We start from the raw sequence: 15,698 nt of genomic DNA, 5'->3' as shown, positions 1-15,698 counted from the left end.
TTGTTTAGCCCTCTATTGGACCTTTTTGAGCGCTCTGGGATATTGGAGGAAAACCAAACAAAGACACATGGCTGAACTGAGCTTCAGCACATGAGATGAACCCGGTGACTATGTCTCATTGGCTTCCTTTTGGCCCGGAAGAGACAAGTATTTATTTCTTTGGCAAACATGTTTAATTGTGTGTAATAATGCCATCGCAAGGGTCAGAATCATGATCACAACAATTCAAGGAGTAAATAAGAAACATCGTGTAACTGGGCACTGTTTTTCCAGCTTTAGAGCCGAGAAGGGCTTGAAACATATGCTCTCCAGTATTCAACAGTTCATACTTGCCTTCTATGAATGGATGCTACAAGCTAGTATTTTTGAGAAGATCTCACTATTCATTCTGTACGAATCCACTGACGAAGGAGAGGTTTTTTCTTTCACAGTGAAATATCTGCTGTCCAGTATATAGATAAAGGCGTGAAACTGGAAAAAAAAATCCTAGTGTCACACATAAGTGAAAATGAAACCTTTCTCTTGGGATATGTCGAAATAAACTTCAAAAAGTATCAAAGGTGACGTAAAGAGAAGTACATTTGGAGTGTGCACAATAGTTCCCAACCCAGTGTGATCCCTGTTACCTTTTCAGTCTCACTCTTGTAGTGTAATAGCAATGTTGCCACAAGTCCCCCAGTGCCTGACCACCACAATGAGAATAAACAAGAAAGTTTGTAACTGATCACATGTGAAAAAAAAAATATCACCAGAAGATTTCACCAAACTAATATTTTGCTTCTTTTTCCCTGAGCAATCGATCAACACTACATGCTAATCAAAATTTCAATGGTATACAATATAGTCCTGCAACCTAATCATCCACAGAAAACAACATTCTTTGAGCATGTATGAGTACAGGTGAGCCTTGCTTAGTTCTCTCTACAATCTGTTGATATACATTTGTTGCACCATAGTTTCAGTCCATTTAGCCATCTTGTTATCGGTTAGCCGATGCGAGTAAATGAGAGATAAATTTTATTCTAACATCAAAACTGATTGTACTGATGCATGATGAAACAGGTAAAACTTTTCAAGTGTCTTATAAGCTCATAGTTAGAAGATCTGGTGTGACACATCAGTGAGTAAAAATACTTATTTGTTAGAAATATCTGATGGACATTCGTTAAAAATAATATCTGATGGACATTCGTTAAAAATAATATCTAATGAGCATTCGTTAAAAAATAGTATATCCACTGAACCAAACAGAGATGCAAATAGAAGTATGTGCTGAAGTGCGCAATTGATTTCTCCTGATGGAGTGGATATTCTATAAATCATCATAGTTTTCCATCCTATGGAGAACATTCCTTGAGATAATAAGAGCTTCGAACACTTGACAAGGAGGCATCAGAAAGGAGATGCTCAAAAACAGCATTTTTCTCTTCTGAACCGTCATTTGCACTGCCTGAAATTCAGAGTATCTCAATGTTCACTGTTGCTTTATTTTTCAGAGATGAAAATGGTTAGGTTTCTACCTAATATCCTCACCGACTAAAAATTTGTCATGGCACTCCATGGAATAGGCACTGCAGTGTCATTCAAATTTCTTCGCGCTTAATTTCTGGTGAAAATTTTTTGGTAGGCACTCCTAGAACAAAAATTGCACTTAATTTCTTTTTCACCGAGAAGCACAGAAGAGCACCAAATCTTTAAGCAACCGTACTAACATAATCACACTCAACTCATGTACTCCCATGACAAAATGGCAAGCTCACAACTCTAGAATGACCACCAGAAAGCTTCTCGCATTTCTCCATGCTTTGATGAACTTTCTTAGGAACAGTACTATATATATTAGGGAATGCTAGTTACGCCCTCCTTGGATGTGAAAAATGTTATGCAAATTTACCTTTTGTTTACCCCTCTATTGGATCTTTTTGAGCGCTCTGGGATATTGGAGGGAAACACAACAAAGTGGTGAGATTTCTTCTTGTCCGTGCTAATCAAGGACAAACAATATTTGACACATGGCTGAACCTTCAGCGGATGAGATGAACGCAGTGACTAATGTCTCATTGGCTTCCTTTTGGCCGGGAAGAGACGAGTAGATCGGAACCATGATCACAGTTCAAGGAGTAAGTAAGAAACATCGTGTAACTGGGCACTATCTTTCCAGCTTTAGAGCCGAGAAGGGCTTGAAACATCTGCTCTCCAGTATTCCACAATTCATACTTGCCTTTTATGAATCGATGCTACAAGCTATTTTTGAGAAGATCTCACTATTCATTCTGTACGAATCCCTCGAAGGAGAGGTTTTTCCTTCCACGGTGAAATATCTGCTGTCCAGAACTAAAAAAAATCCTAGTGTCACACATCAGTGAAAATGAAACCTTTCTCCTGGAATATGTCGAAATGAACTTCAAAAAGTATCAAAGGTGGCGCAAAGAGACATACATTTGGAGTGTGTATAATAGTTCCCAGCCCAGTGTGATCCCTGTTACCTTTTCAGTTTCACTCTTGTAGTGTAATAGCAATGTTGCCCCAAGGCCCCCAATGCCTGACCACCACAATGAGCATAAACAAGATAGTTTGTAAACGATCACATGTCAAAAAAAAAATTATATTACCAGAAGATTTCACCAAACTAATATTTTGCTTCTTCTTTTTCCCTGAGCAATCAATCAACACTACATGCTATATCAAAATTTCAATGGTATACAATAGTCCTGCAACCTAATCATCCACAGAAAACAACATTCTGTGAGCATGTATGAGTACAGGTGAGCCTTGCTTAGTTCTCTCTACAATCTGTTGGATGAGCATCTCACTATCGTGGTCATCCTCGTCGCCCGACTCGTCTCCATCGCTCTCTTGAGCTCTGTTAGGGTCCCCGCTCTTCACAGCCTGCTCCCAAGTGCTGTCCTCTTTCAGCTCTGTAGCGCTCTCATCTTCCAAGCCCCAGATCAAGCTGCGGTCCACTGAGTAATCTTCATTTACCTGAGGCCTCCCGTTTGTACTTGTGGTGCAAGGGGAGTCAGCAATTCTCATGAATTCTTCATAGGCTTCATCGTAGGCTTCTAGTGCGTCTCCAGCTAGATTTAGACAGAAAGGTTCGGCGGAGGAGCTAGTTTCTTGTATAAACAATGGACTATCCTGGTTGGAAGAAGAACCTGAATCACTGTTTGAGCACGTCTGTTCGGAGAAGACTCGCTGTCCTGCCCTTATGTGCAGTTGCGCCTGCTTCTGGCTCTGAGCAAGTGCTGTCTCAAGCTCCTTGATTCGGTCTTCCAGCCTATGCTGGATCACCTTGTGGAGACGGAGACTGAGATCTCTAGGTGAAACAGGATAGTTTGTCTCATGTGTGTAATCTGGGGAGCTTTGTCTGCTGTCCCTGCCATGGTCACTATCACTGCTGTAATCAGCAATGTCACGACGAATCATGTCGCTCTTTAGTTCCCCCTGAACAATATCTCCAATGAACTCCTGATCGATCTAGAAATGTGGAATTCTATTTAGTGTGCTTGCAGGCTGTAGCCTAATTAAGATGTCATGCATAACATTTTGATATGAGATTGTTACCTCAATCAAGTCAAACGGTTCTTCTTCCAAGTGGTTTGAAGTGATATTTAACTCCAGCCTCGCAAGCTCGGCTTCAAGTTCTGCTTCAATTTTGCTCATTGATATTGAATCAGGGGTTTGAGCTTTGATATTGCCATCTGTTATCAGGAGTGGAAAATAAAAAGGATCACAAACATTTTAGTACAAGTATGTAAAGATGATTTTGTTCGACAGTTGTTGATTTACCATCTAGTTCACCAGACGTTTCATTAGGCAATTCCTTCACAGTTAACCCCTCTTTCATCTCCAGCTCATCTTGCAAATCCTGAACCAAGTTCTCCATTCGCTTCAGTGTGCCGTTCAATGAATCAAGATCTTTTTTGCTTGATAGAGAGGAAGATATAATACCAATGCCAACCCCACTGGAGAACATGAGCATTCGTTCAAGTAAACCTGCAGATCAAATGTATGTATTTAGGATTTGAATGCTTCAAGTGGGGGGAAACCCCAAAACAACAACTCAGTATGAAGCATAACATTTGTAGCAAAACATCAGCATCCAAAATAGCCTACTTAATAGGTATTACAACATTTTTTACAACCATTAGCAAGAGATAAGAGAAAGAAGCAACCAGGAAACATGAATGTTGTTCAAGCACAATTTGTCCTGAAATGATAAATCAGTCTGGCCGTGTTGAAATATACGGATAGATCTTAGAAAAATTCTTCATCGTTTAACAGATCTAATGACCCAAGCAAGCAAAAAGCAGTCGCGCAATAGTCACTCGATATTTCAGGAATGGCAATTGTTTTTTTAACAATGCTAAGACTGACTTAAGAAAAATATGTGATAGTTCAACTAGTGTCATCGGGGCAAGGAACAGAGGTTCCACACATGACGGGGAATTTTCTACTAGTATTAACTGCAAAATGTAATCACACTCTTCATTTGAAAAAAGTTTCACTTGAAAATTACAAATGATGAATTCAGGAGGCATGTCTACTAATACACTATTCATGACTTGCTTTGTTTCAGTGGATTGCATCAAGTGATAGAAAAAAACATGTTGAAACTGCTTCAATTAGATTGCAGGAATTGTGGTGTGATGCTAAATTACCTGGTGGTTTTGATGGTTTACTATATCTTTCTGTTTGGGATCCCCTTTTGGATTTATTCAACTCAGGTAGCGGAGCAATCCCAACAACACTTTCTGGCACTTTTGAGCCATTTCGAGATTCCTCCTTGTCGAACCCAATATCAAAGGGTACAGGCACTGGCTCATAGCGTGATTTACTAATGATTCTTCTCCCATCTGTTACAATGAATGGCCTAGCAGAAGCTGGGGATGGAACTGGAGCAAATGTACATTCCTCAAACTCGAAGTTCTCGTTGTAAAGTTGTGGAATGTATGAGTTCTCTGTTGCGACAAGTGGATTAATAAAATGCCTCTGGGCTCGTCTGCTCCTAAGAGCACCTCGACCTCTTCCAGGCCCGGAACCAAGACCAGGGCTTCTTGTGGAAACCTCAGTAGTCGAACCATCTCGAAAGCCATCCACCAGATTCTTGCCTCTACCAACTGCCCTGCTACCACTTGGAACCACCATTTCCTCATTGTTCTTTGTGCTGCTTCTCTTGAAAATCCAAGGCTGCAAACTCAATATGGATCCCGGATCTCTGACATACTCACCTGGGCTAACCGACTCAGCACCGGCACTTCCACTGGTGGAAGCACCAAATTTGGCAGACGAGCCACCAAACGGCGAATGAACGGAGTTCCTCGGAGTATTGCAAGGCACGTTCTCCTCCTCCAAACCGATGTCCCTGCCAACCTGATTAAGAATTATTCTGCGGAACACATCGTTCCCCATTTCTGCATTCTTGTGATTCTTTTGCTTATCCATTGGAAGTCCTGCCTGCAACCTGGCACTAGTTCCTCAGCAGAAGGCAAAAGCACAGGCGCCTCCTCATCTCCAGAGCTCAATAGGATCTCCAACCTGCGCAATCATACATGGATGATGGGCAACGAAATTAGCACAAGAAGATGAGCACAAAGCCGATGCAAATGCAATATTCATTCGAAACAAACGACGAGTGGAGCGATGCAATCCCCAATTCGTCCGCCGCAATTTTTAAACGAAGGCAAAAATCCCTCCATAAACAAACGCCCACCCACCGAATCAAATCCCAGGTCACACGCGCACAAGACCAAGACCCAACCAAATCTTGGCTCAAAATTCTCCTGTCCCGCGAGTACACCACAGGATTACCTGGGATTCGCCACGCCACGCGACCCGGCCTCCCTCCCCTCCTCTAAAGAAAACCCAGAAACAGCGGGGCAAAAGATCTCCGGAAGAGACGGCCAAGAATCGGCGAGGGCGGGAGCCTTTTCTCACCAAGAAAGGGGGAGGGAGGGATAAGGCGCCAGCGGCTGCCGGCGCCCCAGCGGAGTGGCAATGCGGAGGCGAGGCGGCCGGTCAGGCGCGAGCTAGCGGGAGGGAGGAGAGAGAGAGCACCACTGGACAGGAGGCATTCGGGATTTGGGATGGGGGATTTGGGGTTTGGGGTTGGTCCAAAAGAGGCAAGAAGAACATCCCAAGGAGCCAAACCACACGAGAGACGAGACAGGAGGAATAAATTACTCTATTCTATATGGCGATTTGGTTTTAAAAATGGAAATCTATTCATCTATTTCCTCGAATTCCACTGGCTTTTTACTTTTCCAGCTCAGCTCACAGCTCATGACAGAGGGCAAGGATTGAATTGCCATGATGAGTAGAATAATTTCTCTATATTAATTGCCTATGGAGATGATTTCGCCATATTAAAATAGTATATTAATAACCCCGTAAAAATGAAATCCGAGCAAACGCCCTCAGCCACGTCGGACCCACGCACGGAACCTATAAAGTTGGCAGCAATTGATTCGCTTATGATGATAATCTAAGTGAATACATTTGGGATGGCAATTTCAGTTTTTAGAGCATGGCATTTTTCAGCTTTTTGGGTTGATGTACCACGGTAATTCCCTTGAGCCAACATAACAGTTTTTTAGTATAGCAATTTCCACTTTAGAACATGGCAAATCCTTTACAACAACACAACAATATTATCTATTTTTTGCATGGTGATTTTGAAGCGTTCACTAGGAATGGGTCTTTTGAGCGAACGGATCCGTTCGTTCCTCCTTGCATGGGGGATCAATCGTTCGCTCGGATTACTTCTTGTCGGATGTATATTGGCGTCCTTAATAAAAGAATTTACCACTCCGTCCATTAGTTCTTGTTCTTGAAACTCCATTTCAAACTGTGAGTTTGTTGCTCCATGTCAAACTGATGTGTGATCATCGTCAAGGTTCACGTGTCGACGGAGTTGATCCAGTAGCAAATTCTTGGTGGCTTATGTTTGCTCTTATTCTAATTAATAAATGCATATTTTACTTTATATATATTTTTATACATATCTCAACTTATATGACTCCGGTACAAAATCAAGCTATTTACAGGCAACAATATATCAACTTTTATTTATGTCGACCTTAAAAAGGTTTCAACCAAAAGGGTTGAAATCTTCTTCGATGTTTACTGTGTCAACGTCAAAGGGTCAGAATCTTCTAAATTAATGTTGATAACTACTTGATAATTTGCTTACACGTGAGCATTGAACTTTCTAGTGATGGACGTAGGGATTTGTTCTACACTAATGTCCTGTAGGAATATTAACATACCATGTTGTTATGCTTGCTCCATTTCGCGTTGTTTGTTGTTTAGTGTGACTGTCATCTCGCAACATTTGTGCCTCGAGAAATAAGAGTAAAATGTAACGAAACTACACTTTTTTTATATTTAGCAAGGTTTGGCCTTGTGAAATTTTATGTAGGTATAAGAAGTGTAATCCTATGAAATGTTATTCTAGATGTTTTTTTAGCTCATGCTACTGTAGATGTTGAATGACCTTCAAATAACTTGTTCAATTAGGGTAGAATATTATTCAACTCTATTAACTATTACCTGAATTTTTCCATATGAGTACATGAAAAGATCAAGCTTCATTTCATCCTACAGTTGATCTACACCACAAAGAAGATTCAGAGAGGTTCTGTCCATTTATTGGTGTATCCCTTTCCCTTAACAATGGTTTTGTGTTTGTTTTTTACCTTTCATAAGAAAAACAAAGTTTTTTTCCTTTTTCTGACACATCCCTTTGAAAAATCTTGTCCCTACAGTGTCCAAGAATTGGACTTGCTATCTGGGGTACATGCGAAAGGGATGCTTGGCCTTTACACCATTCCCAGAAAAGAAGATAGTCTCCTAGTCTTCCTGAATCTCAGCCGTCTAACTGTCTTGATCTGTGATCTAAACTCATTGATCCCATCACAGAAACAGGCCCACGTTTAATGAAGCTCAATTAGGGTTTGGGCATCTGCACCTGCACCTTGACGGCTATTAATAATCATAATCCTATATCATGGCATGGAAGTACCCAGCTTTATTATGCATGGACCAAATTTTATTACTCCTTAGGACCACCTGTTCACACATACCCAGTAAATTTTCAATGCTCCAGTTAACATCTGTGCTAGCAATTTGACAGCATGTGTGGACAGCATGGTGCCAGATTTTTCAACAATTCAGTGAGCATCTGTATCAGGGCCATGCTGTCGATTTTAACGATAAAGTTTTACAGACCTTGAGGAAGAAGAATTTTGTAAACTGCGTCTGCGAAAACGAAGAAGATAACCCAGATATGGCAGAGAATTCAAGAACGAACTACGGCGGAGGTCTCATGGGAAAGAGAGGCACATCAGATGTTGATTGGCGATGGATCCATGGCATTTTGCTGCTAGGAAGAGAATCCTTTGAAAATGCCAGCTGAAATGTCCTTTTTCTGCTAGGTTTTGGCATTGTTGGGCCTTTTTGTTTCTAGTTGGACTTCTCCTTGTCCTCACACAACAAGATTGGGTTCTCTCTGGTCCACACAGGATGTACTGTTTGCACCACGCAGCTTTAAAAATAGACAGCAATTGCAGGTTTCTGAAGGAATTGCATGCATACATTGCATTTGATTCTTTTCATAGAGAAACATCACAGTGTAATTTTGACCTGGCAGAAATTCATGATTGGTGTCCTCCTTTTGATTTTCTCAGAACAGTGGGAGCCTTGCAATCGTACTATACAACATGCTACACCTATCCAGCAGCAAGCAAGAACAAAACAAATTCCGAATTTCTGTTTCCAAAAGAATGCATTCAGAATTTAGTATAACCCTTGTGCTATTTTTGTTGAAGCAAAACCATTTATTGACGCGACTACAAAATTATGTACAGTAACTAGCTTGTTCGTCTTAGTATCCACCCATCCATTTGATTTCCCCCCTCTGGAAGTATTGGACCTTCAGGAAGCCAGTGAAGTCCTGGGGCAGTTGTCAACGGAGCAGGCAAGGACATCTCGGTAGTCGCGCGAGATCGTGAAGTGATCGTACACATTGCCGTCACGGCTCTTCTTGTACTCGAACAACAAGGATGAATGATTGAAAGCCGTGAGCTTGCCGAAACCGTGATCGAAGTCTCTGAAGTGACTCCATTGAATCTTTGAAGTGATGAAGTCTGAAAGGCTGGCACCGGCGCCACCGACAACCACATGCGTCGTTGCCTGGAACGGGCCACTGTAGTGATTCGATGCGTTAACAACACACTGGCTCTGCAACAAATCACAGATTGCAATCAGGCTTGTGATATTGTAATAGGAATGTAAACCTGAGCCTGCAAAACCGCTAGTTTTGTACTGTAGCATTACCGGCAATTGTACTTTATCAGATGCTGCCATAGTAGTATATAAAGGAGCTTTACTTTTCCATCTACAAAATTACACGATTTGATCTCATGCAAATGCTAGTTAGGGACACACCTGGTACACCGGACATGTCCTTTCATAATTGTGGACGTGACCGTAGAAGGCAAGATCGACTTTGTACTTCTGCCAGAGCTCTTGCAGCGCTTCTCGTCCCATCGGTTCCTCAAATGTGCCTTCGAATCCATAGTAAGAGTTGGATGAGTACCCTAGAACACGGTGTGCAAGGAAGATGAGCCATGGCTGCTTCTGCCTGTCAACAGACGACAGGCAGTGCTCGATGAACTTGTACTGCTCGGTCCCTGGCCTCCAATCTTCTTCTGTGTGAGCAATGCAAAACCTGAACATGCCATAGTCAGTCGCGTACCTACAGAAGGATATACGTTGTGTCAGCAGTCAGCAATTGTTTTTCTTAAGACAAGTAAACTTCAGAACTCTATATGAAGGAATTTGTATGCCCATATTTAACTACCACGATTACCAAAATTTTGCACGGTTCTCAGCAGGAGTGTAGAACACAGTTTGTGCTGGAACACCACATTCTCCACCAGAGTCAAGATTTCCATAGAAGGAACCAGTTCCAGGCCAGTCCCTCTCATGATTACCGCTGCGAAAATGCTAGCTCTTTTAGACATTAAGCAATATATGGCAACAACATATCGAAAGTTCTTAAACTTCATACTGAACAGACCTGCCAACCATGTATGGCACAGTTGAAGCAATCGGTTCTATCTGTGCAGTGAACTGATCCCACTGCGACAAATAACCATTCGCGTAGCAAATGTCCCCGATGTGGACCACCATGTCGATGTTTTCCAGGTCTCTAATGATCTGGTTAGTAGTGTTTAGTGAGCCTGGCTGGAAGTTATTGTACTCGTTGGAACCATCTGCCTCTGCCTGAAGAAACTTGTCAGAAAAGAAGAACCATTGCACCGGCAAAATGCCCAAATTGCTATATGAATCAAACTAGGATAGAGATGGAAGAACATATATCTACCTTCCCCATGTCCCCAAATATGACGACCCGTTGCAAAGAATCTTGTCCAGGATAAGGTGATGCCTTAAAGCTATATGACTTACTCCAGACGCGGGTACCATTTGGTAATCTATGGCCAAGCCTGTAGGTGTACCTGCAATGTTGCAGCAACCATGTTCGCTGAGTACCTGGATGGATCCTTATTTCAGAAGGGGCTAAACAGGAAAAAAAGATCACATACATCGAGTCTGGCCACAAATCCTTCAAGTAACTAGTATGAATGTAACCAGGATGGCGCCAACCAACAGTTCGTGCTGGTGCACCTGCATTTGAATTGTATATGCTTGGTAAATGCTGCATGTGGTACAATATAGCAGATCCTCATCTCTATTTACAATCTTAAAATCTCAAGTTTAACTAGCTTATGTTCATCTCAAAGAGAACACAGGGAAACAGAGGCATACTGCATACCACACATGCTGTTTCTGTCAAATGTCAATGTCCCGGCTGGAGAAAGGAACCGGCGTCCCCCCTTTTCACCCCATTCAACAAAAGGAACTGCTTCTTTGATGTCATATCCACTTGTCCAAGTGACTGTCATCTACAATGGTACTAATTCAGTCACATTCTTAGGTTTGTGAACACATTTATCAGGTAATAGTCTAACACATGTTCTTTTTATAAAATGTAGGTTCTTATCGAAAAGATGTTTCACATTTGGTTTGAGAAATAGCACATCCTAATACAGTCTCAGTTGCAGATTGGTAGCAAAGCTTACTTCGTTCCAAGATTTCCCTTGCGCCAAACGTGGGTAGACAGGCGCCTTTGGGTTCACAAACGTCACCTTGTTTGAGACAGCAATCAGCTTCGGCTGTGACCAAGTTGGTAAAAAGGATTCAGAGTTGAGAAATATGAAGAAATGTTTATTCAGAATAACAGCGGAGTTGTTGTTCATGCAGACAAGTTCAGAAACTACTACAGTACATTTTTACCTTCAAGAGACCCCCAGAAAAAAGTGCAAATGAGAAATCTTCTCTCTGGTTGATCAGCTGAAGCTTCAGATAGCCCTTTCCAGACTTGCTATACCCGTCATTCTTGAACTTTGCAAATTGGTACTGCGATAAAAGAGCATGGAGACCTCAAGGTTCAGAACGAAAGTCTTCCAACAGACATTCGACATAGAACCCAAATCTCAGTTGAACGGAACGGGAAAAGAATCGGCCAACCTTGATAGGTGCTGTGCATAGCACTGGAGGATATTGCCTCTTATTCTCAGGCTCACAAATCGCGGCACTGAAAATTTGCAAACAAGAGAAACAGAACAGAGTCAAATCCTATGCTTTGCCATTTCAAGTACTCCATCTGAACTGATTTTTTTCTGAACTTGGGACAGAAGAAATCTATCCAAAATATGTCTGAATGCATTGAGTTCATGCTGAATATGTCCGAAAAAACTGTTGAGTTTGTGCTGCAATTGCGTAACGTGTAAATGTGGATGATAAGTAGTAGCAGAATAGCCAATACTACTGGACTGCTGTTACCTGAAATTGGCAGGAGAGAAGACTCCGATCCAGTCATCGCCGGAGGGGTCGGGATGGAAGAACTCCACCTCCACCCATCCACTGTACTGGCCCTCCAGTCCAAGAACCGCAGGGGACGCCTTGACGTGCGCCGCGTCGTCGACGGCGAGGGTGGTCCTCTCGACGGCGATCATCGACAGCGGCTGCTCGCCGTGGGCCGCCGCGGCGGAGCAGGCAGCCATCCATGTGACGGCCGCCACCCATGCCCACGGCCTCATGCTCTTCCCACCTTCAGAAGTTCAAGAAAATCCGAACCGAGGAATGATTCCGGGAAAAGGCGGCGGCTTCAGGGTCTTCTCGGAGCGAACCAAGAAAGAAAGGGACGCGGATTTATATCTCCAACAAATCATTGAGGTGTGCTGACACTGGAGACTGCGGGTAGATACGGGAGAATATTCCCAAGAAACCGGATTCGCGAGGGAAATGTGGCACCGGAAACGCAGACTGGAAAGGGTCGCACACTTGTATCAGTAGCCGTTTGACTGTTAGGGCCAGTTCTTTTGAGCTGTGGCTTGTGCATAAGCTGCAGTTAAATTAAGCCCGTGAGAAGCTGCAGTGAGAATAAGCTCCCTTGAAATAAGCCATCCAATTCTTTTCTGTTTCTATTTGTTTAGCATATTTTCTGATAAACTAGTGAAAAGTCCATAATATCCCTTGAGGCATTGTTATGTACGTGGATTATTATTTGCATGGCCGCATGGGACAGGGGCGTTTTGTTCTGTTGGCTGAGCGGTGGCAGCTTTTTCGTAAATACAAGCAACAAAAAGGGCAAGGAGAAATACCGCTTCACTTTTTAAAAGGCTGTGCTCGGGAAGCTGCTCATCGCTGGTTTATCTCAAACGTGAAGGAAGCGGCTGCCGCTAGAAATTAAGCTAATCACAGCTAAACGAATTCTTTTGGGCTTGAGCTTAATATTCGCCATAAGCCTCCCATAAACTGGAAAAAAACTGAGCCTTAGTCAGTTAGTGCAAGAGCAACTCCAGAGCGGCGACCAATTTCGACTATGCATGTTCGTTTGGGTCGGCAGCATGGACAAAAAAATCAGCCCAACAAATCGATTCAAACCAATGCGCGTTCACTTTTCGTCCGCCTGCCGATCCATTTCCGACCTTCGAGTCTCATTTGCGTCGGTGTAGACACAAAACAAATGCGCGTGGTGACCGCCTACTCCTTCCTCTGACCCGCTAGTTGGTGGCACATTGGTCATCCTCTTTCATTCCAACAGCAAACCCTCGCTCGCCTCCTTCGTCGACGCCACCACCGCCCATTTTCCGGTGCCTCTGCCAGCTGTCGGTGCCGCAACATCCCCCTCCTCCAACGCCGCCACCTCCCACGTCGCCGCCATCATCGTCTCATCGCCGGGGCTTCGAAAGCTTCCCACCCCCACCTCCCTGACATAGCTGTGACCAGGAAGCCGCCTCGCCGCCCCGACAGCTCCTTCGTCCTGACACCGGCACGCTCATCGGACGCCGCTAGGGTAGCCAGCTGGTCTAAGGGCGGCGCGACTCCCTTCGCCGGCCGGCTCCTTCGTCGGCGCCCGCAAGCTATTTGAGAGTTTACCAAGGTACAAAATGTACTCCGCCGACGAGTTCTTTTTCCATAATTTCCTTTGTGACTCCGATGATTCCTCTTCTGATGTGGAGGAGGAGATCTTGGCTGCCGTGTTAGTCCATCACCACCTCAATAGCCAGCGAATGTTGTTCCATGGCTCCATTCCGGAGCACCTACCTGTGTTGAATCACAACCGAGAGAGCGGGCATTTCCTTCTTTGGAAGAACTACTTTGACACAACGAACTCATTGTTCAAACATCAGAAATTCCGGCGTTGTTTCCGCATGAGTAGGCATCTTCTCAACCGTATTAGAGAGGGGGTGATCGGATATGATGACTATTTCGAGTGCAAAGAGGATGCCTTTGGAAAGATTGGCTTCTCCTTTTATCAGAAATGCACTGTAGCCGTCCGGATGCTTGCATACGGAGTGCCTGGTGATCTCATTGAGTACGTCCGTATGAGCGAGTCTACATGCCTAGGCTCCATGTACAAGTTCTGCAGGGCTGTGATTGCTGCGTTTGGCCCTCAATACTTGAGAGAGCCGACTCCTTAAGGTACATCCCGCTTGTTGGCTATGAATGCCAGCAGGGGCTTCCCAGGGATGCTTGGTAGTATAGACTGCATGCACTGGGAGTGAAAGAACTGCCCTTCTGCTTGGCAAGGACAATGTAAGGGCCATGTCAGGGCTTGCACAGTCATACTTGAGGCCGTGGCATCACAAGATCTCTGGATCTGGCACTCTTTCTTTGACATGGCCGGATCACACAATGATATCAACGTGCTTCGACGCTTGCCGGTGTTTGCAAGGCTTGCCGAAGGCAACATCCCACCGGTGAATGTTACCATCAACGGTGTAACATCTCAATTTTCAATTTGAATGTTACACATAGGTCATCATATGCATATCATATTTTATTTGCATATTTGGTTGTGATCCTAGAAATCTTAAGCAACTCAAGGACCCAAGGAGAGAGTTGGAGATTTCATAAATTTTCATATTTGAATTTTATCAAATTAGAAAAGAGGATCATTTTGATTTTAATATTTTTCTCTCCAATTATTTCCAATATTAAAAATAAAAGATAGAAGATAATATAACTTCTTCAAAAGAAAAGAATATTGGGGAAAACAATTTAAAATCAAACTAAAATTTTATTTGGACTTTATTTGCTATTTTATTTGAATTTAGGAAAATATGCATTTTTGAAAATTGCATTTTTAGGCCAGAAAAATGTTCACTTTGATCTACACAATAGGTTTAGACGGTGAAATTGTTTCTGGTATTTTTAGAAATTTTTTTATAATTTATTAGGATTTTCTTGGGGTGAAATTTTATTTAAAAAAAGTTTCCTGCCTGACTGGGCCGAAGCCCAGTCGAGCAGGCCGGCCCGCCACGCGCCGCCGCCTTCCTCCCGCGCCGCCGCACGAACGCCGAGGAGTCTGGCTCGGACTCCCCTGGCCGCCCTCCCGCAAGGCAGCCCTCCTCACCCTTATAAGCCGCCGACCCCCGCCACCTCCTCACTTCGCCTCGCCGCCGCAAGCCCCGCACCACCGTCGCCCGCCGCCAGCGCCGCCCGCCGCCGCTTCTGTGCGTCTCCGCAGCCACTTGTGCCGCCCGCCGTCGCTGCCGCACCTCGCTCGCGGCACTGCACCGTCGCCCACGCAGCGAGCCGCCGCCGCCGCCCCTGCCTCGCCCGTGCTGGAGCCACCGCCGCTGTCGTTGACCACCGCCCCCGCCGAACCGGTAAAACCGATCCCGGTTTCTTCGGTTTTTTCCCGGTTTATCTTCCGTTTTTTTAGAAGTTAGGGTTTTCTTTCGGTCTTCCGGATGGATCTAAAGTGCGGACGTTCGTCTGTTATTACTCTGTAGCGAACACATTCATTCATTAGGGTTTCATAGCGAACGTTCGTGCGTTAGGGTTTTTCTTTTATTTTATTTTCGGCCAGGGATCTATCCACGATTAATTTTATCACAGATCAGTCCCTGATCTTCAAACCCTCGCAACTTTTTGCTCGCTTGTCCAAACCCAGTGAAACCAACGCCAAAATCTTCGTCTTGTTCCCCTCTTTCGAGATAACCAACTTGAACATGGTTTTGACAATTTAAAATTTGGTTGCAAGCAGATTTGAATTTGAACTTTTTTTGGTCGTAGTTTGAGTTTCGTAACTCCAATTTGGTTGATTCTTTTTGCAAATCGAA

The 15,698-nt window shown here is 43.7% G+C and overlaps 2 protein-coding genes across 4 annotated transcripts; both read right to left on the bottom strand.

Moving 5' to 3' along the window:
- Positions 1-2,589: 2,589 nt before the first annotated feature.
- Positions 2,590-6,084, bottom strand: LOC125508042 (uncharacterized). Of its 3 annotated transcripts, none has more exons than XM_048672599.2 (5): positions 5,812-6,084; positions 4,662-5,538; positions 3,790-3,996; positions 3,565-3,701; positions 2,590-3,477 (listed from the first exon to the last, which is right to left on the bottom strand). In XM_048672599.2, exons 2-5 carry the CDS (start codon positions 5,443-5,445, stop codon positions 2,719-2,721), a joined length of 1,887 nt encoding a protein of 628 aa, XP_048528556.2. In that variant the 5' UTR covers positions 5,446-5,538; positions 5,812-6,084; the 3' UTR covers positions 2,590-2,718. The 3 variants fall into 3 exon arrangements, with proteins under 3 accessions (XP_048528556.2, XP_048528558.2, XP_048528557.2); XM_048672601.2 differs by having other exon boundaries at positions 5,938-6,084; XM_048672600.2 differs by having other exon boundaries at positions 5,718-5,859.
- Positions 6,085-8,603: 2,519 nt separating this feature from the next.
- On the bottom strand, positions 8,604-12,309 carry LOC125508041 (putative inactive purple acid phosphatase 1). Its single transcript, XM_048672598.2, has 11 exons — positions 11,908-12,309; positions 11,593-11,659; positions 11,359-11,481; positions 11,145-11,237; positions 10,838-10,967; positions 10,608-10,689; positions 10,388-10,520; positions 10,082-10,287; positions 9,872-9,997; positions 9,448-9,757; positions 8,604-9,240 (listed from the first exon to the last, which is right to left on the bottom strand). Exons 1-11 carry the CDS (start codon positions 12,162-12,164, stop codon positions 8,935-8,937), a joined length of 1,833 nt encoding a protein of 610 aa, XP_048528555.1. The 5' UTR covers positions 12,165-12,309; the 3' UTR covers positions 8,604-8,934.
- Between the last annotated feature and the right edge of the window lie 3,389 nt (positions 12,310-15,698).

Source organism: Triticum urartu, chromosome 5A, assembly GCF_056163025.1.
Source record: "Triticum urartu cultivar PI428250 chromosome 5A, HENAU_Tu73, whole genome shotgun sequence".
NCBI lineage: Eukaryota > Viridiplantae > Streptophyta > Magnoliopsida > Poales > Poaceae > Triticum > Triticum urartu.
Note: the sequence above shows the minus strand (reverse complement) of the source record. Positions and strands in the feature narration are given on the sequence as shown.

Coding starts and splice junctions, on each gene's coding strand:
- LOC125508042 (XM_048672599.2), bottom strand. CDS start 5,445: ATGGATAAGCAAAAGAATCACAAGAATGCAGAAATGGGGAACGATGTG. Junction 3,997..4,661: donor TAAACCATCAAAACCACCAG/GTAATTTAGCAT, acceptor TTTGATCTGCAG/GTTTACTTGAACGAATGCTC. Junction 3,702..3,789: donor AACGTCTGGTGAACTAGATG/GTAAATCAACAA, acceptor TCCTGATAACAG/ATGGCAATATCAAAGCTCAA.
- LOC125508041 (XM_048672598.2), bottom strand. CDS start 12,164: ATGAGGCCGTGGGCATGGGTGGCGGCCGTCACATGGATGGCTGCCTGC. Junction 11,482..11,592: donor TATGCACAGCACCTATCAAG/GTTGGCCGATTC, acceptor CTTTTATCGCAG/TACCAATTTGCAAAGTTCAA. Junction 9,241..9,447: donor GGACATGTCCGGTGTACCAG/GTGTGTCCCTAA, acceptor GATTTGTTGCAG/AGCCAGTGTGTTGTTAACGC.